The sequence below is a fragment of the Felis catus genome, chromosome A1, assembly GCF_018350175.1.
Source record: "Felis catus isolate Fca126 chromosome A1, F.catus_Fca126_mat1.0, whole genome shotgun sequence".
NCBI classification, from domain to species: domain Eukaryota; kingdom Metazoa; phylum Chordata; class Mammalia; order Carnivora; family Felidae; genus Felis; species Felis catus.
The window spans coordinates 158,592,611-158,616,051 of record NC_058368.1 but is presented as its reverse complement, the minus strand read 5'-3'; the positions used below and the strand labels follow the sequence as shown (position 1 = coordinate 158,616,051).

The 23,441-nt window shown below is 39.4% G+C and overlaps 2 protein-coding genes and 1 non-coding gene across 6 annotated transcripts in view; 1 reads left to right on the top strand and 2 right to left on the bottom strand.

Annotated features, from left to right (window-relative positions):
• LOC109502451 (2'-5'-oligoadenylate synthase 3-like) overlaps nt 1-18,163 on the bottom strand; it is a 30,539-nt gene extending 12,376 nt beyond the window's left edge. For 2 of the 4 annotated variants that reach the window (XM_045033960.1, XM_045033971.1), the window contains exons 1-5: nt 18,030-18,163; nt 9,879-10,070; nt 8,697-8,883; nt 5,774-5,964; nt 3,232-3,392 (exon numbers count right to left, since the gene is read on the bottom strand). In XM_045033960.1, the coding sequence (XP_044889895.1) occupies nt 3,232-3,392; nt 5,774-5,964; nt 8,697-8,883; nt 9,879-10,037 (698 nt within the window). In that variant the 5' untranslated portion in view covers nt 10,038-10,070; nt 18,030-18,163. Of the gene's footprint in view, nt 1-3,231; nt 3,393-5,773; nt 5,965-8,696; nt 8,884-9,878; nt 10,071-10,570; nt 12,002-18,029 lie in introns of those variants that run through there. The other 2 variants (XM_045033964.1, XM_045033965.1) reach the window with 2 other exon arrangements.
• LOC111556736 lies at nt 18,134-18,240 on the top strand. Its single transcript, XR_002736455.1, has one exon. It is a non-coding gene; the product is annotated as a U6 spliceosomal RNA (small nuclear RNA).
• A 2,072-nt stretch (nt 18,241-20,312) lies between these two features.
• The window catches only part of LNPEP (leucyl and cystinyl aminopeptidase), a 100,456-nt gene continuing 97,327 nt past the window's right edge, over nt 20,313-23,441 (bottom strand). Inside the window, exon 19 of the transcript XR_002744487.2 lies at nt 20,313-20,393. The gene's annotated coding sequence lies outside the window, so the exon portion shown is untranslated. The remainder of the gene's footprint in view (nt 20,394-23,441) is intronic.

Here is a 23,441-nt window from a genome sequence, read left to right as displayed (position 1 = left end):
GCGCTGGCCTCCAAACATTTTTATTTAATGGGTATGAGGTGTTACTTGGGTAATCAGTTCTTATTCTATCCACTTGGAAAAAGAACATCAGCTGAAGCATCTAAGATTTTTTTATGCACGTGTCCTGGCTTTAATCTTAAAAAATCACTAGAAATTCCAAGAGACAGGACTATAGGAGACATGGCCATTGGTATGTGAAGTTTTTACTGTTGTGTATACCCGAGAGTTTGAATGAAGTATTAAATCCACTGAGGAGTTCAGAGTTCTAAAATGGGTCAAGGTTAATGAGAATGTCACTATCTTAGGCTACCTTACATACACATTACTGTCCAATGAGTATTCCAAAAGATTTTTGCTAATCTTATTAGTAGAAAAGAGGCATGGGTCATAGCAGTGCTTGTTCAGGAGTCCTCAGGTGATATTATTTGCCACTTCCTATTCTTGTCAACCCAGTCCATGAACATGCCATGTCTTGTCCATGTCTTATCAAGACAACTCCAAGTCCTCCAATCTGACTTTATTTATTTATTTATTCATTTAGAGAGACAGTGTGGGCAGGGGAGGGGCAGAGAGAGGGAGACAGAGAATCCCAAGCAGGGTCCACACTGTCAGCACAGAGCCCGATGCAGGGCTCAAACCCACAAACCATGAGTTCACGACCTGAGCCAAAATCAAGAGTCAGATGCTTAACTGACTGAGCCACCCAGCCACCCGGCAATGTAATTTTAAAAGACTATTTCTCAGAGGAGAGCTTTAAGATGCTCCGACTGGATAATATAATGAAAGAGAGATTCTTGTTTTCAAGACTTCTAAATCAATGCAATAAGAAATAAGAGATAATGTGGAGAAATTCCAATTATAACATAATTATTGTAGGTGTGACGCTTTATAACACCATCTCCTTAAAAGCTGAAAGTATGTTTTCCCATTGTGGTTTTTTAATAATAAACACACTGATGTGTAAAGAGAGGAGCACAATACCTCTGGCATGTAAATGATTTCCAGTAACTTGGGCTTATTGGGCAAGTCTCCTGAGATTTCATTCATAAGCAGGGCCCGGAAAGTGACTGACATAGAACAGTTGTTGTTACTGGTAGATTAAGATATAGACTAGTTTCAAAGGAAAAGAACGAGTTTTTCTCACACCCGTCTCTCAAAATAAAGTAACTGAATAGCTTTAAAAATAACAGCAACAAACAATATATCACCAAAAACCAGGCATCAACTGAAACAATAAACTCTACTCTCTCAGTGGGTGGGAGTCAAAACCAACTGTCAGACCCACATATCTGCTTCTTGTCCATTTTTAATTCAATTTTCCCTTCAAATGAATTGTGGTATGGTCTTAGTTGCTCTGAGTAGTGGAGAAGAAAGCCAGAAAAAGCGGCTGCCCCATTCAGATATCAGTACCAAACAACACCCTTGGACAATCTGCCTCTTTTCCTGACTTCACAGTCCTCTTTTCTCAGTTTGCCTCTAAGTCTTACTTCTCAGAAAATATGCTCCTTTTTAGCCACAGGAACCATTCAGCCAAACAAAATATGGGATAAAATACATTCTGGGCTGAATTAAAACCATTAGTCCCTTGAAAAATCACTCAGAGTGAGTGAAAATGAACAGGCATTTAAAAGGTGCAAAAGAAAGATGGTGGTTACCTGGGAACTCGGTTCAACTTTGAAGACTTTTCAATTAAATTACTTAATGAGTTGAAAGAACAGAAGGAACATAGATGAGAAAATGAGTTTGCTTGTTTTTAGTCAGGAACAATTAGAGTAAATGAACCATGGTTTTCAGGGTTGTTATTTTTCATGGGTTCTACTTCAAAATTCCTTCTGGAAATCTAAAAAGTAAAGACTTTCAAGAGCTGTTTTTTCCAAGTGAAGGGCAGCTGAGATATGGAAGAGGGGAAAAAGCATTAGGGAGAGTGAATCCATAAGGTTCTTTGAAGTTGGGTGGGTGAGGAGTATAGAAAATGACCTAACAATGAAAAACAAATATTGTGTTTCCAAATAAGGTTACCATGGAAAGAATACAGCCTAACTCTTATTTTTAATGTGCCTTAGAGTACATTAACATTCTGTTTTGATAAATAATAATAACAATAGTATGATGCAACCTTTAGTTTACAAATTTAATGGGGAAAACTTGGAAGAAGCAATGGATAAAAATGAAAAACACATTCTCCTATTTCTCCTGTTTGTTTTCTTTTTTCTTAAAGGTGGTCTTTCTCCATCCAAAGTGTAATTGTATGTGAAACTCCATCATTTCCCTTTCTGCCTTTCCAACCCAAAGGATGTCAGTCACTATTGTCACCATCATGCCATTCATCTGAAGTCTTTCGCTAACTACCACAATTTAGTAGGTGTTTGGTTTTCCTGAAGGTAGTGTGTTTCAATAAAGACACATTCAAGCTACTTCTCCATACTCATTTGAAGCGAAGGCTTGGTAATGAATCTATTATTTAAATTAAGAAACAGTTCTGGGACATTGTTTTAAAACATTGATCTTATTTTAGAAAAAGTAACACATAGCTTGGTTTGTTTTTCTCAGGAAAAATGCTTTCTTTATTTTACAACATGGATATTTGCGTTTCTCTTCATCCACAGTTCACTATACTGAAAAAAAATAGCAGGATGTGTAAAAATGAAAGAGAAAAATAAATAATAACACGTCAAGGTGTTTGCATTTCTTTCCTTTTTTCTTTCTGGAACTTACCAAAACAAACAAACAAACAAACAAACAAAAACAAAAAAAAACCCTGCCAGGTCTGATTAGTTCAACATTTGGAGCAAAGAGACATTGTGTGTAATGTCAGCAAAGCCACATCAGCAAGAGACCCCAGGATATAGCTGAAGGGAATGTTTATCAGACAAATGTGTCTCAAAGACTCTTGGTTCTTGGAGGCACCTTTCCCACCCCTTCCTGTTTGCATTCCTCAGAGTCAGGTTTCAGCTAGGGGATGGAAATTAAATAAAGGTGCGCTGGGGAAAACATAATTAGTCCTTAAATCGTAGAATCTCAAATTCGTGAAATTTCATTGAAAGTTCAGCTAGAAGTCTTAAAAAAATGCCTCTGGGGCAATCTTTCCAAGTTTTCTCTCAAAAATTTAATGTTAGCATACAGAAGTAATGGTTGCTCAATAATGCCCTTTTGTACCAAGCTAAGAATTTCCTTTAGCTGACGTTTCCACCTGTGGAAGAAAAGGATTCACAGGAACACCTTCACCCAGACCTGTTTCCACATGATGTTTGCTTTAAGTTTTCCCTCAGAGCATCCAGAGCATCTCTCAGTTGTTTTTTGCAATGGTTCACATTGGCAAACACATCACTGAACAACACGATGTCAATCTCTGAGCATCCTTGGGTGTCAGTCCCCTTTATATAAGAACCACCCTGTGAAGACAAAGGATTTAATGTGGGTCAAACCTAAACTAACCTTGAGGGAAGCACAAATTTCAAGTTGTAGCATTTTAGGGTCAATTAACATTGTGGAATAGCTTAAATATGTGCAGTTTAACCCCCTTCACCCTGGCGGGGGGGGGGGGGGTGCGGAACAGAAGAAGGAGAAAGCAATCTATCACGGTCTACTGAGAATTTAGGTTCAGCTATGAAAAAGAAAGTATAATTTTCCAAAAAAAGCCTGAAAATCCTTACGAAGACAGAGAGCCGCTAGTTCTCAGACTCTTTCTGCCTGAAAGCCACTAGACTGTATGGAACCTACAGGGGCAGGAATCAAATTCACCACTGTGAAGCCTGAAGCTCACACCTAGCAGTTGTCAATGAACAGCTAGACAGGTGCCACCGGCATAAGTGTCCTAGCACAGACCCAACCTGTGAGAGCTAGAACCACAAGTGACTGAGGTTTCTGGGGGATGTTACTTTTCCTTGTTTCTAAATAGATCTTGAATGCTTTTTAATAAGTGTTCTGTAATTATAATTACTGAGAATTTACCTCAAATCTCTCGCTAAATATAATTTTATAAAAGTCAAACTGAAAGGAATTAACCGTACTTTATTGCCTTCTTTAGCACTCCAGGAAAGCTTCAGGTTGCAAGGTCCCACAGGAATCTCTTTGGCAGCAAAGAAACCTGTTACCTATGATTTGGTAACCATCATGTCCCAAATAAGGCAAAAGCAATCTATCAAAGGTAGACTGTGACACACAAATGACACTGTGATTTCACATGAAGTTAGAAAACATTTCAATGCTTGGCTCCAGAGTCATTCTGTATCTGCTAATCATGAAGACTAAAATAGGTGTCTCAGGCCCTACCATCTCTACCCCAACTTAACTCTGTTCCTAACACGGTTCTCACTAGTGCAACTAATTTACAAAACCTATTCCCATTAGAAGTTGCAGTGACAGGGGCGCCTGGGTGACTCAGGTCGTTGAGCATCCGACTCTTGAATTCGGCTCAGGTCATAATCCCAGGGTTGTGGGATCAAGCTCCATGCTGAGCATGAAGCCTGCTTGGGGATTCTCTTTCTCTCTCTCTTTCTCTCTCTCTCTCTCTCTCTCTCTGCTCCTCTGCTCCTCCTCAGCTCACATGTGTGCTCTCTCTCTCTCTTTCTCTTAAAAAAAAAGAAGAGGAAATTATAGTGACAGAGGAATATGGGAAATGTAGTTTTTAGCATCTTTAATCTGAGAGTTCTTAATACACTAATGTGTACTGTCACTATTCAAGAATGGACTAAAGGGCACAACAATTCTGCAACTTAATCAATCATTAGCTCCTGTTTTTGGCAAGCATCAGGCAGGACTAGAATAGAACGCTGACTCTTATCTCTGTAGAAGAAAATACATTGTTTCATATTCAGGCATTGCCATAGCTATCTGAAGGAAGAATTTAATCATCCTCATAAATCATATTTGCTACTGAGTTACATTAAAAATCGTTTTTGCTTTTAAATAAGTTTATGGCTGAAAGATGATTTTATAACAAATATATGTGCATTTGTAGTTTTCTTGACATCATTTCAAAAGATTTATTTTTTTTTTATTTTTTTAATTTTTCTAAGCAATCTTTACACCCAGGGAGGGCTCAAACTCATGACCCCGAGATGGAGTCTCACGCTCCAACTAGTGAGGCAGCCAGGCACCCCATGTGTGCATTTCAAAACGAAGGAGTGGAAAAATTATCGGAATAAAATGCCCACAGAACTGCCCTGTATTTTTTTCTCTAAACACGGATGAGAGAGTATTCAGTGACAGTATTAATGGTAAAAATAATAATAACGGGGCAGGGGGGAAATCATACCATCATTGCTATTTGGATTCCTTTCCTGTGTTCAGGCCATTTTTCTTCAAGGAAATTTTCTGTGCTCTCTGGACAACTGTTCCTGGACTCAGTGAGTTGTCTTTAAGTTGACAGGGAGCCCATCAGCGCAGCACCTAATTACTTCCACAGGCAGATTGCTCAAGCATGAAACAGGGCCCTGGGGGACAGGCTCACCTCCTTTGCCTGAAATTCCCTTAAGCATTTACAAATATCAGTCAAGTGTAAGCCAATTCTTTGGTCTTGCCAATGTAAAGGCACTTTCATCCCTCGGGCAAAAATTGCCAACCTTAATGGACTCCAGCTGTCGCATGGTTGAGTGCCTGCTCCACCAGCCTGAAGCCTGCCCTGGCATTTCAAAGAGCTCCTTGCGAGCTGTGTCACCCCATGAAGAAGGCAACACTGGCCTTTGAACATGTGGCCTTGCCGGGTTGACGTTCATTGCCTCCATGAGGAAGGAATGGCTTCCTTAGGGCTGTGTGGCCTGGCTCAGATTACCTGGATCACTCGGGAGGCCGGCACCGGAAAGCAATCCTGGATCAACTTGAACAGGGCCCCAATTTCAGCCACACATGCAGTGCTCAGATGACCAGAGGCAGGGCGGATATTTTTATCTGCAAATCTCTGTAGCTCTTGGGGACTTTTACACTCCAACATATTATGAGGTGAAAATCCTGTAGACATTTGGGCTGCATAGAGAAATGGCCAGTATTTGATATTCACTGTACAGAAAAAGATGTGTGTGTCTAAGGCAAGAATCTAATTTTATACGTAAATTACATCTAGTCAATCACCAGGACTATCTAGTTGTAATAACAGGGAAACTGACTCTGCTGGTAGAGCATCAGGTGAACAGCAAACTTCACTCCCACCAGACTTAGCTGACATTGAACCCTAGGTCTCTATAGAGAAATGGCTGAACAGATATTCAGACATTCTTGTATGAGGAAAAAAAATCTTTGTTCCAATTTCCTCAATCATTTTAAGTTTCTAAGTGAAAAACATATATGTTAACAAGTTTCAACAAAATGACCCCAAGGTACAGAATTCCAAGTTAAACCATCTATTAAAGGTCTCAAACTGTCAGTCCAGAGGCCATATTCTGCCTACAGAATGTTTGGTTTGGCCTGCACAGTGTTTTCAAAAAGAAAAAACTGAGCCAACACCTAAAAATCAGAAGATAGTACTTTTTTTTTTTTTTAATGGGGACATCGTAGGTGTGTGTTTTGAGCCAGAAGAGCTGACAAGACTAACCACATCCTTCACGAGAAGGAAGTGCATAACTGAATTGCTAGGTTCAACGAATGGAGCATGTGAACTAAACTGAGAAAAGCAGATTAACAGGAGAAGAGGCATTCAAATTTTACTGATGCTAATATATTTTTTTAATGTGCATAGGTCTCTTTACAGAAAAGAAATGAAAATTCAAAGTAGCGGTGAGACTTGGGGGTTTGTATGCCACTTAAAATATAATATGTTGTGGAGAAGTGAGTAGACAGAAGGAAGGGAGTCCGGAGCTTTGAAGGCCAATAAATTGTGGGAAGGTGACTAGGAAATACACAGGGGGAGCTATTAAGCTCTATTAACTATTAAGAAAACTATTAAGGTTTGTTTGGAAACACTCATGTGCCGGCTCTAGGTTATCAGTGATAAAGGCTACTCTCTTCATCTCAGTACAGGAGAGAGAGAGAGAATTTATGGCTTGCTTTTAGGCAGAAAGGGGGAGAGCAGGGAGTTCTTGTATTTACTGTTTCTCAACTGCCTTGGCTCCAAATAACCAATACACCAAATTGGCATAATTAGGGGTGGCATATCCTGATCCCCTTCAACAGCAAAGAAATTTTCATAACTTTTGCATTGGAAGGATCAGGAAAAAAATCCCTAAGTATCTGCAGTCACAAAGTGGCCCTCATTCAGGTTTATACAATAAATTCATATTATCACTGAGAATTCATCAAAATATTTTTTTAATGTTTCTTTTTTTACTTTTGAGAGAGACAGAGATAGAGACAGAGCATGAGAAGGGGAGGGGCAGAGAGAAAAAGGAGACACAGAATCTGAAGCAGGCACCAGGCTCTGAGCTGTCAGCACAGAGCCTGACATGGGGCTCAAACCCACGAATTGAGACATCATGATCTCAGCCAAAGTCAGAGGCTTAACCGACTGACCCACCCTAGCACCCCGAGAATTCATTTTAGAGAGGCTTCTGGCTAGAAAAGGGCTCAAGTGCCTTAAAGAATTCACTAATTCTCTCTGGAATGAACTTTCAACTGGACTTTCTTTTTCAAACACATATAGAACATTCACAAGAATTGAATACACACTCAGGGCACCAGGGTGGCTCTGTTGGTTAAGCATACAACTCTTAGTTTTGGCTGAGGTCATGATCTTGCAGTTCATGAGATTGAGCCCCAAGTTGGTACTGTCAGTGCAGAACCCTCTTGGAATTCTCCTCCTCACACACCCCTCTCTCTCTCTCTCGCTATGTCTCTGTCTCAAAATAAATAAATAATGTTAACAAGAAAGAACTGAACATATACTCAGCTATAGATAAAACTCAGCACATTTCAGACAAGTAATGTCCCACAGATTACATTCTCTGGCCACCATGCAACTAAATGAGAAGTCAGTGACAAAATAACTAAAAATACTCCTTGCTTTAAGAAATTTTAAGAACCACATATTTTAAATAAATCATGTATCACAGAAGAAATCATAATGGAAATCAGAACATACTCAGAAATAATCAGTAACAAGAGACTTTATATCAACACTCAAGGGATACATAGCCCCTTGTTTAAGTTTTATCAATTATGCCAAGTTAACAGATTATGTGGGTTTTTTTTTTAAACTTTGATTCTTTTGCTTGAAACATAATATCCAATTTATATACTAGTCTAGGGTAAGTTCATCACAAAATGATTACTTTCCAGTGACCTCTCTGTATCCAGAATCAATTATTATTTCCTGAAAAAAAATTATATTGATTAAAATTCTTTCATAGACCAGCAACCACAAGTTAGTTTAGAGCACAGACCACAAACACGAGAGGAAAAGGTGTAATATCTTAGTTTTGTGGCTATTTTTGACATGGATAGACCATTACCTGACTCCCACCTGAATTCCTGATGCTGCCCCACTTTTGACTGAAAGCCCACAGAACTGCATGAACTGTGTTGTCTCTTTGAATGACACTTTGGTTTCCCAGCTTCTTCTTCAGATTTGGCTTTGCAAAATTTTACTTCGTCCCTGCCACTCCAAGAGAGGATAGTCTCAAGCCACATCTGGTTTCATCCTCTATCGTTCTCTATTACCTATTCCTGGAAACAACCCCTAAAGCCTTGCACTGAGGGAAAATCAAAATATGGTTTCTATGTTGCGTAAATATACACAGAGAGAAAGAGCCAGGCTTCTCTTTTACCTCTTTTTCTGGCTGTGAAGTGATGTTCTTGTATTTCATGCTTCTCCCGACTAAGGATGGTTCCAAAGTGCCTAGAACACATCCTGCAGGTTTTTGATATTTCTGCAGCCATATGCTTTATATTCCTTTCTTCTAGATTTTCCCAGTTGAGCTTGTGTGTCTCCATGGCTGACCTGTCATGTAAAGACTGAGAAAAGGTAAACACATAACATAGGAATTATAAGAGCTCTTTGAAAGATCTGCTGGACTTGATTTGGCTTCTCACTAAATGCTCCCATTCATGAGCACAGAGATTCTCATTCTGTGTTTTCAAAACATAGCAAAGCCCATTGGTTCTTTTGATATAGATAGAAAACTACTGTAGATTAATGGATGAACCATGAGAACTACAGTGCTGGGAAAAAAAGATATATCTATCTGATATATATATATATATATATATATATATATATATATATATATATATATATATATATATCTCACCAGGTTTTGTTTTATGAAATCAGAAGAATAAAATCCCGGCTCTTTTTATTCTCTCTGGAGGCTTTAGAAAAATCATTTAACCTAATCGGGGCTTTGTTCCCTCATTTGTAAAATGAGGTGGAGGAAGGAGGGAAAGTATATTTATCTACTTCTAAGCTTCCATTAAAAGTAAAAATTCTAGGGGTGCCTGGGTGGCTCAGTCAGTTAAGCAGCCAACTCTTGGTTTCGGCTCAGGTCATGATCTCACAGTTTGTGAGGTATCTCTCTCCCTCTCTCTCTGCCCCTCCCCTGCTTGTGCTCTCTTTCTCTCTCAAAAGAAAGAAACTTAAAAAAAAAAAAAAAGTAAAAAGTCTAGGATTGTGAGAATCCTGTCACTACATAAGCATTTTGGAAAAATAATTCCAGTAGTAGCAGTTGCCCTGGATACAACACTCATGTCCCGTGAACTCTGCTGAGTGTCCCTAACAGCAGTCCTACGAGACAGATCCTTTATAGCAGGACTGAGACATGCCGCTTTAACTACTTCATCCCACCAGGTGGCCTAGGACCTGGAGTTTTGTTTTAATTTCTACTTTCTTGTTAATTAATCTCCATGAAGAGAATTAATACCCAAAAACAACAAATAAAAAGCAGTGGGTTTTTTTTTTAGAAAAAGTGGGGGGAAACCCCAAGTTTTCCCCTACTTTTTCCCACTTGTACCTTACTGTGATCTTGGAGCTTCTCCCTCAGGACTTCTTGGCCAAATTTTTCATAGTGAACTTTTCCAAAATGCTTCTGTTGAAAGTGATACTTCAGAGCCTTGCAGCTGACAAAATCACTCCCACAGCACTCACAGTTGTAGTATTTGAGAGTCCACATCCTTTCTCAATGAAGTATTAGATCTGGAACCTACTGACCACAAAAACAAAAAGCCTTTGAAAAAAATCTAGTCTCTCATAGTTAACTAGAATACAGGTATTACTTCTAATGTGCTAATGTGTGCTCAATCACATGCATGTTTCCTAAGAAATGTATCCCTCACTAAAATCAAATGCAATATCATGAAAATACCTACTTAGACAAGCTGTTTGTGAGCTTGGGCTTATAAAGATTAAGATGCCTGTAACATCAGTAAAACAAATGCAAAATGTGTATAGGTATATATGCACATTTTTCTAAAAAGAAATTTCAAGTGAATCTGTGACCCAAAAGACATTAGTAACTGCTGGTTTAGATATAAATCTGCTGATTTAGAGTACTCAAGAATTCCCCAGGAGCCATTGTTTCTTCAATTTTTACCACCCCATTAATTCCCATACTTGAAAAAATTATCATGATCTGTACATGTCTTTTGAATCGCTCCCTGGATTTTTAAAAGTAGTTAAAAGCAGATAAAAAGCAGAAGTTTGTACCAAGAGACACAGTCAGGAAGACATTGGCGATTCCAATCTCCTGTGGGTTTCTCCTGAAACTGTTTATTTTTCTTGTTGCCAAGCAGCTCTGCTTGAATTTGTAAAACTTATCTGAAGCTTAGAGCTCCTTCCTCAGAGGTTAGAATTATGGGATTTGTAGTTACCAGTTTCTTAGCAATCGAATAGATCCAGCTTTTCTAACTGTACTCATAAATTATTTTTGCATCTGCTGCTGTAACACATTGCCACAAGTTTTAGTGGCTTAAACACACAAAACTATTGTCTTACAGTTCTGTAGGCCAGAAGTTTGATTTGGTTTCACCAGCTAAAATCAAAGCATTGGTAAGGCTGAATTCCTTTCTTTAGGCTCTAGGTAAGATTCATGTCCTTGTTTGTTGTTGTTGTTGTTTGTTTGTTTGTTTTGTTTTTCCCCCCAGCTTCTAGAGTCAACCCACAGCCCACACTCCTTGGCTGGTGGCTCTCTTCTTCCATCTTCCAATGCAGCAAAAGCAAGTGGAGTCCTGTTCACATTGCATCTTTCTGATCTGTCTCCCTTTTCCACTGTTTAATGTTTTCTTATTTATTTTTGAGAGAGTGCAAGCAGGGGAGTGACAGAGAGAGGGGGACAGAGGATATGAAGCAGGCTCTGCACTGACATCAGTGAGCCCCAAGCCCAATGTAGTGCTTGACCTCACAAACTATGAGGTCATGACCTGAGTCAAAGTCAGGAGCCCAACTGACTGAGCCACCAGGTGCCATACCTTTTCCACTTTTAAGGACCTTTGTGACTCCATCGGGCCCAACTAGATAACACAGGATAGTCTCCCAATTTTAAAGTTGGCTATTGACAACCTTAATGCTATCTGCAAATTTAATTCTCCTCTGCCATGTAAGGAAACAAATACAAAGTTTCCTAAGATTAGGACATGGACTTCTTTGGGGGAACCATTTTTTGCCTGCAACATTGTACTTCTAAATTTCAAACAGAAATAGAAATGAATTCAAAATGTATCTGTAAAAAATGGAAACGAGGCAAACTGTTTTCTTTCTTTGCAAAAACATCTGTGCTTAAATGGTTCTGGAGCCTTTGTCAGAGAGTGTTGAGCAGTGTGCTTTTCACTGAGGTGCAGTGCAGTTCTCCAACTACAGGTCCTATCTCATTAGCAAGGTGTGAAAACAATTTAGGGGTTGTGACTAAGATTTTAAAAAATCAAAGAAGACAAAAGTAGGGAATATTGAACATAATCAAGGTAAATAATGATTTGTGAAACATCCATTACAGCTAAACATACACATATCTGTATTGGGTTACAACGTAAAATGTATTTTAAAAAATCTAAATTACACGAATTAGTTTATTTCATATCCTCTCATTGGTCAGCAGAAGCTCTATCTCTTGTTTTATTTCCCTTAATTCCCCATCCTCCACTTTCACTTACCTCCTTGTTCCCCCACAGGTAAACATTATAATATTTTTTGTTATATACATATTTGTTATATGTATATATATATATATATATACATACACATATATATATAATATATAAAAACATAAACATAAATGTTTTTGTTATATATATACTATATATAATATATATAATATATAAAAACATAAATGTTTTTGTTATATATATTATATATATAATATATGTATATATATTATATATATATTATATATATATTATCTATACTCTGGTCCATTCCTTTTAATTGCTACAGAATAGCCCATAGTGATATCTGCTATATTTACTATATGTCTTTCTCTGGGTAGAAGTAAAAAACATTTCAAAGTCACTGGTCTAGCGTGAAAATCCAGGACTCACTGGAGAACTTTTAGAACCCTGGAAGTTTTCTTCATCCAAGGCACATGTCTAAAATGTCCACTTAGCTTTCCTGTTGCCAGCCATTAAGATCTACGGGTGTCACTGTTCCCAAACTTGGTCCTGCAGGAAGACACTGGTTGGCATATACCATAAACAGGGGAGTGTACACATTGATGCAAAGTTGCGGAATTTTTAAGCTGAAACACCCTTTTCTTGCCCTCTTCCCTGTCCCTTCCATCATTTTAGCAGACAAGTATTTTAAGGATACTTTGGTTGCAAGGAATAGAGACCTACTGAACATAAAATGGAGTTTATTGAAAGGGTTTTGGATATCTTGGAAAATCCAAAAGTGGGAAGTAAACCCAGACCTCAAGGCCGTCTCTGGCCATACCAAATTGCCTAAAACAGGGTGAATGTTCAATAAACTTTGGTCCAATAAATGGATGAATAGGTGGGTAGAGGAAGGAACTGGAAAATCATCAGGAATCATGGCAGCAGTTCTCACTGATTTCACTGACTGACCCTGTACGTCTACATCTCTGCTTTCATATCTCTGCTTCCCTTGTCTATTTCTGCACAAGTGTGTATACGTGCTCTACAACGGTGCCCTTCTAGGGTGACAAACTGCCCCGTTTGCCTGAAACTGGCATATATTAAAACACAGATGTTGCTTCTACTGTGCTAATTTGTGCTTTATCACATGAATGTTTTCTAAGAAATTTATCCCTCACTAAAATCAAAAACAGTATCATGAAAATACCTGTGTTAAAACCAGGGAAGTGTTAAAACCATAGAAGTCTCGGGGCACCTGGGTGGCGCAGTCGGTTAAGTGTCCGACTTCAGCCAGGTCACGATCTCACGGTCCGTTGGTTCGAGCCCCGGGTCGGGCTCTGGGCTGATGGCTTGGAGCCTGGAGCCTGTTTCCGATTCTGTGTCTCCCTCTCTCTCTGCCCCTCCCCCGTTCATGCTCTGTCTCTCTCTGTCCCAAAAATAAATAAAAAACGTTGAAAAAAAATTTTTTAAAAAAACCATAGAAGTCTCAGGAAAACCAGAAGGAATTGGTCACTCTACCATTGCAGCAGAGTATGCCTTAAAAATCAGCTTCATAAATCCAGCCAGTCACTGTGAATTAATGAATTGAGTCCCTCCAAGCCCCAATGTTGTGAAGTTTGGAGAATTTGACTGGATCTACCCAAATTGTAATTTGTTTCCTCTATGCCACATGTTCATTCCTAGTCCAATCAACCTTGACTGAGCTACAGTGAAAGGGGTAGAGAGGTACATAACTCAACCATAAGCTTAAGTACCAAGTTCTCTAAGAAAGGCTGTTGAAGCAATGTTGGGCATTTGTAGTTCACAGATATGACGTAGCACATCATTCAGATTCCCAGCACAAGCTGTCCAGGATCAGAAGAGTGAAGGAAAGAAGACAATAGTCGAATTGTTAGGCCTTCTCAATGAGATTTCTCTCCTCCCACGTTTTGCTTAGTATAATGTTTCCAAGCTTTATCCATGTTGTAGCATGTATCATTACTTTTTACAGGTCAGTATTTCTCTTTGAATGAATATACTGCTTTCCTTAGTAACCTATGCATTAATTAATGGACATTTGGGTTGTTTCTGCTTGTTAGCTACTATGAATAATGTTGCTAGGAACATCCACATATTCATCTACAAATTTTTGTATAAACATTGTTTTGAATTCTGTGGCATCTGAAAGTGAAATTGCTGGGTCTTACAGTAACTCTATGTTTAACCCTTTGAGGAACAGCTAAACTGATCTCTATATTTTACATTCCCACCAGTCAATGTATGAGAGTTCCAATTTTTCTATATCCTCACCAACACTTATTATTTTCCATATTTTAGAGTATAACTATCCTCATAAATGTGAAGTGAATATGAAAGAGTTTTGATTTGCATTTTTTGGTGATTAATGATGTTGAGTATCTTTTCATGTACTTGCTGACTATTTATATATCTTTGGAGAAATGTCTATTCAGAATTTTTCTCCGTCTTTTAAATTTATTATTTTTTTAAGTTTATTTATTTATCTTGAGAGAGAATGTGTGTGTGAGCAGGAGAGAGAGAGAGAGAGAAAGAGAGAGAGAGAGAGAGAGAGAGAGAGAGAGAGAGAGAGAGAGAATCCCAAGCAGGCTCCATGCTGTTAGCATGGAGCCCCATGAGGGGCTAGAACCCACAAATCATGAGATCATGCCCTGAGCCCAAACCAAGAGTCAAGACAACCAACTGAGCCACCCAGGCACCCCCCTTTACCCACTTTTTAAGTGGGTTGTCTTTTTATTGTTATTATATGAATTCTCTATATATTCTGGATACCAAGCTCTTATCAGATATATGATTTGAAAATATTTTGTGTCATTCTTTGGTGTATCTCTTTATTTATTTATTTTTTTTTTAAATTTTTTTTTTTCAAAGTTTATTTATTTTTGGGACAGAGAGAGACAGAGCATGAACGGGGGAGGGGCAGAGAGAGAGGGAGACACAGAATCGGTAACAGGCTCCAGGCTCCGAGCCATCAGCCCAGAGCCCGACGCGGGGCTCGAACTCACGGACCGCGAGATCGTGACCTGGCTGAAGTCGGACGCTTAACTGACTGCGCCACCCAGGCGCCCCTCTCTTTATTTTCTTGATAGTGTCCTTTGATGCACAAAAGTTTTAAATTCTGATCAACTCAGATTTATTTTCCCTTTTGTTGCCTGTGCTTCTGGTGTCATATCTTAAAAGCCATTACCTAATTCAAGGTCATGAAGATTTACAGCTGTTTTTCTTCTAAGAGTTTAATACATTTAGTCCTTACATTTAGATCCATTTTAATTAATTGTTGATTTTTGTATATGGTATGAGGTAGTGGTTCAAATTCATTCTTTTACATATGGATATCTAGTGGTCCCAGCACTATCTGTTGAAGAGATTATTTTTCCCCATTGAATTGTCTTGGTGCCCTTGTCAAAAACCAACTCACCATAAGTATATAGGTTTATTTCTGGACTCTCAATTCTATCCCATTGATCTATATGTCTCTCCTTATGCCTGTACCACACTGTCTTAACTCTTGTCACCTTGTAGAAGGTTTTGAAATTGTGTTGTATGAGTCCTCCAACTTTTTCTTCCTTTCAAGATTGTTTTGGCTATTCTGGGTTCCTTGAGTTTTCATGAAATTTTGGGATCTGGTCATCAGCTCCTACAAAGAAGGCAGCTGGGATTCTGATAGAAATTGTGCTGAATCTCTAAATAAGTTTGAAGAGTATTGACATCGCTTGAAAAAAAAATTTAATATTTATTTATTTTTGAGAGACAGAGAGAGAGAGACAGAGCATGAGTTGGGGAGGAGAAGAGAGAGAGGGAGACACAGAATCCTAAGCAGGCTCCAGGCTCCAGGCTCCAAGCTATCAGCACAGAACCCAGAACAGAGTCTGACTTGGGGCTCGAAGTCACGAACTATTAGATCATGACCTGAGTCAAAGTCAGATGCTTAACCAACTAAGCCACCCAAGTGCCCTGAAGACTATTGACATCTTAACAATTTTAAGTGTTTCAGTGATCCCACGAACATGGGATCTTTCTATTTATTAAGGTCTACTTTAATTTCTTTTAGTAATGTTTTATAGTTTTAAGTGTACAAATCTTGAACTTTTTTGGTTAAATCTATCCCTGAGTCTTTTAACGTTTGGATGCCATTGTATATGAAACTCGTGTTTTAATTTCATTTTTGGCTTATTCATTGTTATTGTTTAGAAACACAACTGACTTTTGTACATTGATCTTGTCTTCTGTAACCTTTATGTTCATTTCTTAGCTCTAATACATTCTTTTTGGTACTTTAGCATTTTCTATGTATAAGATCATTTCATATACAAATAGAGATAGCTTTAGTTATTCCTTTTCAATCTGGATGCCTTTTATTATTGTTTTGTTTGTTTGTTTTATTTTGTTTTTGCCTAATTTCCCCAGCTAGAACCTGCAGTATGATGCTGCACAGAAGTAGTGAGAGTAGATATCATTGTCTTGTTCCTGATCGTAGGAGAAAATCTTTCAGTCTTTTACCACTAAATGTGTTATTCGTTGATGCCCTTTAGCAGTTCAGGAAGTTCTCCTTTCATCTTACTTTATTGTTTTATCATGAAAGTGTGTTGGTTTTTATCAAGTGTTTCTTTCTGCATCTGGTGAGATGGTCATGTGATTTTTATTTTCTATTCTGTGTTATTGATATGATGTATCACATTAATTTTTGGACGTCAAACCAACCTTGTGTTCCTGGAATAAATTCCACTCGGTCATAATGGATAATACTTTATATATATATTGTTGGATTCAGTTTGTGTATTTAGTTGATTTGTGCATCTCTATTTATAAAGGATATTGATTTGTATTTTTCTTTTCTTGTGGTATCTTCTGCTTCTACTATTTTGCTACGGCCAGAAATTATTTCTTATCCAGAGTAGGAAAGGAGAGAAGAGTTATATACAAGGATTTGGGGAACTAAGTAGCACCATCCACTTGAGATGTTATAAGATTTGATCGACCTGTCTCTCTCCACCCCATCCCCAGCCACTGGCTGGCCTGCATAAAGCAAGGGAGAGTCTACCCTGCCCCAGGAATGCTTCTTACTCTCCTAGGAGAGTCTGCACAAGTGGACTACTAGTGTGTATGGAGCATCAATAAGCTTAGGATTCTAAATCATGAAGCACCTGCCTCAAAACATCATGACCTTGAACAAACCCTTGTGAAGAGTGGAGCTACAAAAGGTTACACAAGAGTTACACAGGTCATGTTTGCCAGACTGCCTTCTCCAATAGAAGTCCACTGCCCAATACCTTCAAATACCCATCCTTCTTACTAGTCTTGTCTAAATGTGTCTTCTGTTTTTCTACCAACTATTTGCAGAACTGGTCTGGTAAGGAGTGAGAGGATATTTTCCCAGAGCAGCTGTAGGCTGAGGACCCTGAGCTGAAGTTCTCTTCTGTATACTCAGTATGATGTCCTTTGGAGCCACATTTAATGGCAAACAGTACATCAGCCTCAGTACGGATTGAGCAGGCTGATGGGCTAACCTGGGACAACCATCAGCAAGGCAACCAAGGAACACCTCTGAGGACCACACTCTTCTTGCCTAACCCACAAGAACCTTTATTTCACAGATCCGAGATAAGACTCCTTGCCTGCAGAGACCTGGCAGCACTTTCCCACCTGTGGGAGGGGGTAGCCTCCACCCAAGTCCATGCACTGCCTCCTCCCAGATGGAATCTGGCTGTCCTGGGAAAGCACCACCTACCAGGGCTCCTGCTGGAGCAAGTCCTACTCAGGACAGCCCAACTCATTTCTTGGCTACCGGAGATTTCTGGGCTACATAAATCAGATAACAGCTTTGGCCACCTTGAAGGCAGGTAGGAAATCCTTAGAGCTAGCTAAGCATCTCTTTCAAACAGAGAAAAGCATTTCCATTTTTGGCCAGTCCTCATGAAACATTTTTTCTTTCATGTCCTCTCACAGGAGCACATTTTCCAGAATTTGTTATGATTGACTCAAATTTCCCTAGTGTCTGTACAACTCAGATTCCTTCCACACAGGCTGCATGGATTCTAAGCCATCTCAGAGCAAACAAGTCTTCTTACCTGCTTTTGTTCATTCCTGGTGAGCACTGGGCAAGGACAGAAGCCACCAGAATTTTTCGCCCACTTACTGCTGGCACTGCATCACAAGTTCTAAGACTTCTGCCGTGCTCGCTTGGGCAGCACAGACACTAAAACTGGAACGATACAGAGAAGATTAGCATGGCCCCTGAGCAAAGATAACACACAAACTTGTGAAGCATTCCATATTTTGTGCAGTTCCTCAGTGAACTGCCACCCTTTGTGGATTAGCACAAAAAACAAGGTTTGGAAAGGTCACTCGGGAGGTCTGCTCCGAATTGAATTAAGCATTCCCTCTAGCAGCTGAGGACCCAGCACACCTGTCAGCTTCTCCTGGCCTTCACCGAATCTTCTGTCCTTGGAGGTGAGAGCTCACCTCAGTGGTCCCCCTGGCATCTCCACGGCCACCCATCACATTACTATTATTAACTAGGTAATCCTGGTAGCTGCATCCGAAAGCTTGTTCTCATTGGTTAAATAAATAAATAAATAAAAGACCTCTGGCAGACTGTTCTTAATTTAAGGTAAAAACCTCAGAGAGGTCAAAGATCAGAACTGCCGCTAGAATTCCTGAGGCTAGATGACACTAACAGAAATACAGGGGGCGCGGTGCCTGTCATCTGAAGCCAAGCAGACAAACAGCGCGTCTCCTGTGTGGCGTGTTTAATTAATCATACTCTGTGACTTCACCTGTAAGTTTTCAACGTGCAGGCAGCTGCAAGCCCTCTCCCTTTTATTGAACTGTGGTGTAATCGAGACTCCCTGATTTAGAAGTCTATCTTGAAACACTCTCCTTGTTCTCGCCTAGCTACCCTGAGCAACTCAGACAAGGAAGCATTCTCACAACTTAGGCTGAGGTGAGCCAAACGCATTTATTGCTAATTAGAACTTAAGGGAAACCTGGAGTGAAACTGAAACAGGCAATTAACTTCCAGCCTCTTGTCATTCACTTGGAACACCCTCAGGAATGAATACCTGTGTGGTTCCTCAGTGCGAATCAAGTGTCTTTGGTTCCCAATCAGTGACATGAGGCGGGACGTGTGGGCACTCACGCAGAATCTGGGGAGAGGCCTCCGTTTTTCACATTGCACCACACACCCACAGGAGCGGAGGGGGAATTCTGGCTGGGGAGCCAGTGTCCCCACCCCCATCCCCACCCCCTTCCACTCCAGGCGCTTGCTGTTTCTGAGGTGGCTGCAGAACTACCTACCTCGTAGCTTAAAACCTCCCAGGGGACGCCCTTCACTTCTGTTCCTCATGAACCCAACTGCCCTCAACTATTTACCACCCACCACGCAGCCAGTGTTTATAAAGTCCAGGTGGCATTCTCCCAGCTGCAGCCAGCTGCTCACATTAGAGTCAGGCATCATGTACCCACCTAGCACAAGTCCTGGTGCATAGTGGATGATTACAAATATTTATTGAGTGAATGGGCCATAAAAAACATTTGAGAAACATGGCCTGGCTTCCTTCTTCTACCGGTTCAACTTATGGCTGCTTTCTCTCACCCAAAACTCAGGACATGCTCAGATATTATAAGCCAATTTTCTTATTAGCTGAGAAAAACAGGAAGAAATTGGTTGCCAGTCAAAAGAGGGAGATAAAGTTTCTTTTTATGAGAACAATGTGCTTGTTTGAAATAAAGAGTTGATAAGCTGCTTTGAGTAAGGGATAAGATTCCAAGGAGTATGTCCAAATAGCAAAAAGCCACAGACGGGTCCACTAAATCAAGGGACCAGCTGCTAACTGCAGGCCATTAGTTCCCTGGAGCTCCTGACGCACTTGGCCATGTGCATCTGGGTGAGGCGGCCAAAGTGCAATGCCACAGAGGAGAGACATTTCAAGTTCAAGGAGATGTCTAGGAGTAAGAGTGAGCAGTCAGCAAGGTGCACGTGTGTGTATCCGTGTGGCTGTGTGCATGCATGTTTTGGATGATTACAGGAAGTGAAAAGATCCCACAGAAACAACAGGGTAAAGGAGAGGCTCTGGAGAAGAGAAATATCAAGTGATGATGAAGCTGTTCGTTGTGGCATGTGAGAGATTCTCCCCTATAGAATCCTAGGGAAAATCTGCACTGCTCAGTAATGCTTTGGCTATAGTGAGTTTGTGGGAAGGAATCTGAAAGAGGTATTAGGTTCTAAGCCCAGGTTTGCTCAAGGCAGAAAAGAGACCATGGGCATGGATGCAGGGCAGGGGAAGGTCAACTGACATCCAGGTTATTTCCCCCTACCCAATTCCCAATAAAGACTAAATATGTCAAGTGGATGGTTTTAAAACTGTTTTAATATTGTCTCTTCCCATGACTGTAAACTTCCTTAAGTTCCTGACCTTCTGGCAACAGGGAGTCTGTAGAAACATAAGAAAGACAGCAGTCAGCACCCACAGTCTAGGATTCTACAGCCCACTCAAGGACAAAAGGCCCATCTCAGGCTGACTTCAAACTACTGTAGGAAAATGGTTCATCCTCATCTTCTACCTGTAGTTGGTGAAGCTATCAACCATTACAGCACTTGGCACCTCACCATTGTTTTAACCACCCCTTCCTCTTCCCTGATATTTCCCTTGGTGGGGAGAGAAGTCTTTCTGAACCTCCCTGACATTAGCATCTTCCACCTGAGAGAGGTTACTTCCTTGTACCCACTTAGTTCAAACATACAAAAAAGGGCATATGATAATATACTATATATCTACTCTTTCGAAATCATGGTAGATTGTTCACATTACTGAGTTTAAAGTTAAAATATTAGGATAGGTTTAGCTCCACACTCTATGTTAAAATGAAACACCTCTTTCAACAGTAAATTCTAATATTCTTATTTCCAAGGAAATAGTATCCTGTAGGCATTTGCACATCCTTTGTCTCAAAGGTGACACAAACTTTTTCTAATACAAACACATATACAAATTTAACATATAAGTTATATTTGGGGGTCATAGCTAAGGCAGAGCTTCTGAGTTCCTTTACATTATCAGTAAAATTAGGGAATTAGACTGTATCATATGGAAAGTTCTTTCTAGCACTAACAAAGATCTTAACACATTTGGCCAATTTCTCTGCCATGCCCAAAGTTGTACACAATATTTTCTAGGTAGAATGGACACTCGTACATGCTTGTTTTGCATACTGAAGGCAAATACATTATTGAAAGGAAAAAAAGGAGTATTTACAAGCATATATGAAGTACCAGATATATTTCCTATATACCTGTGCCTGATGTTATTACTGCAAAATAGGTGTTATTACCACCATTGCATTTAGTCAATAATCAAGATTTTATTTCATACTTATTTATAATTAACCAAATTCAGTGAGATCTATATAACTTCATGCTTTTTCTAATGTACTACAATAACTCTCAAATTAAATCTGCATATTTAAGGCTTAAATTTACAAAGAGGATTAGATTGAAAGTATTTCCCTAATTTCCGAACTGGCAAGTTATATAACCATATTCAATTAAAAAACTCATTTCCATCTGTAACTGATGGTGTTAACATCCATACACCCCAGAAAACAGCAGGCAGTTTTAACAATGGCAGTGGTATTTACCATGTCACTGTGATATTTACAGGCATTGTGCTAGGTAATTCATAGATATTTTATTTATTTATTTAAGTTTATTTATTTATTTATTTTGAGAGAGAGAGAGAGAAATCACAAGCAGGGAAGGGGCAGAGAGAGAGAGAGAGAGAGAGAGAGAGAGAGAATCTCTCAGCACGGAGCGTGACACAGGGCTCGAACTCCAGAACTGTAAGGTCATGACCTGAGCCGAAACCAAGAGTTGGACCTTAACCCACTGAGCCACCGAGACACCCTATAGATATTTTATTTAATGCTAACAACCTCACAAGGTAGGCAGTATCTCTCTTTTATTAATGGACACCACTGAGGCTAATAGGAATTAAGAGACAAGTGGAAAATCACTGTACCAGGAACCAGTTCCAGTCCTGATTGATGCCAGTCTATGTTCCACAGTATTTCAAATATTTAAATTTCTAGAAATCATTGCCTTTTGCTACCATGTAAAAATACTAACATTCCAAGAATTTTGCTCAAGTTAAAAATCACAAAAGGCTAGGAGGCAAAGTAAATGAAGATATGCTCAGCCATAAATACCAGGGCAGCCAATGTACAATCCTGATGAAGAAACCAAGGATCACATGGGCTATGTTCACATAGATGAGCAGCATGAGAAAACATGGAACAAAAGGGCTTCTTGTTTCCCACACTTGGCTTCTATACAAATGGCATGTGAATAAGCAACACGCCGAGTCCCCTTTATAAATAAGCCTTTCCTAAGCTGACATGGCTTCTTGTCTGTCGCTGACTTCTTTGAATCTATTGCCTCCTGGTGCGGCCTGCTCAACAGTTCAACTATGGCAACGTCATCTACTTTAACCACTCTATTTGGTTATTTTACTATGTTACGTTACGTTCTTCCTTCAAAAAAAATAAGTGGCATAGTAAGAATAAAAATTTTTAGACATGTAAGCAAAAGTCCTGATTATAATTCAGCTCAGCCAACAATAGAAATCACAATCACATAATCGATTGGATGGCCATCCATAAGAAAAGTAGTAAAAATGAAGAACAAGCAGAAAGCATTGGAAACATATCACTAATTATTGACTATAGAAGGTAGGCTGTGATGATGATTTTAAAGTATGTTTTTGCTCTCTGGTAATAACACTCCTGTATAGCATGTAAGTCAATTGTTCAACTCACAAGTTTTAGAAAATATAACCAAATCAAACTCTCCTGTGCATGGATTCTAAAAATGATTTTGAAAAATAAAGTTTTTTTTAATGTGTATTTATTTTTGAGAGAGAAAGAGAGTGAGTGGGCGAGGGGCAGAGAGAGAGGGAGACAGAGAATCCGAAGCAGTCTCCAGGCTCTGAGTTCTTAGCACAGAGCCCAACACAGGGCCCAATTCCACAAACAGCAAGATCATGATCTGAACCAAAGTCAGACGCTCAACCGACTGAGCCACTCAGTCGCCCCTCTTCTCTACATTTATAATGGGTTTTAGTTCAATTGTTTACTGCAGATATCCATGAATAAAAAAGTATAAAAAAATGTAACCAGAAGATTTTGATCAAAATCAAAATTCCTAAGAACATTACCCCAGTACATTACTATTACCTATTGAAGTTTAGTTGACAACACAATACTACATTAGTTTCTGGTGTACAACATACTGATTGAACAGCTCCATACGTATGCTATGCTCACAAGTTTAGCTACCACCTGTCACCCTACAACATTATTACAATACCATTTACTGTATTCCTTATGCTATATCGCTCATCCCCATGACTTATTCATTCTGTAACTGAAAACCTGTACCTCCCACTCCTCTTCACCCATTTTGCCCATACCCCTACCTCTCTCCC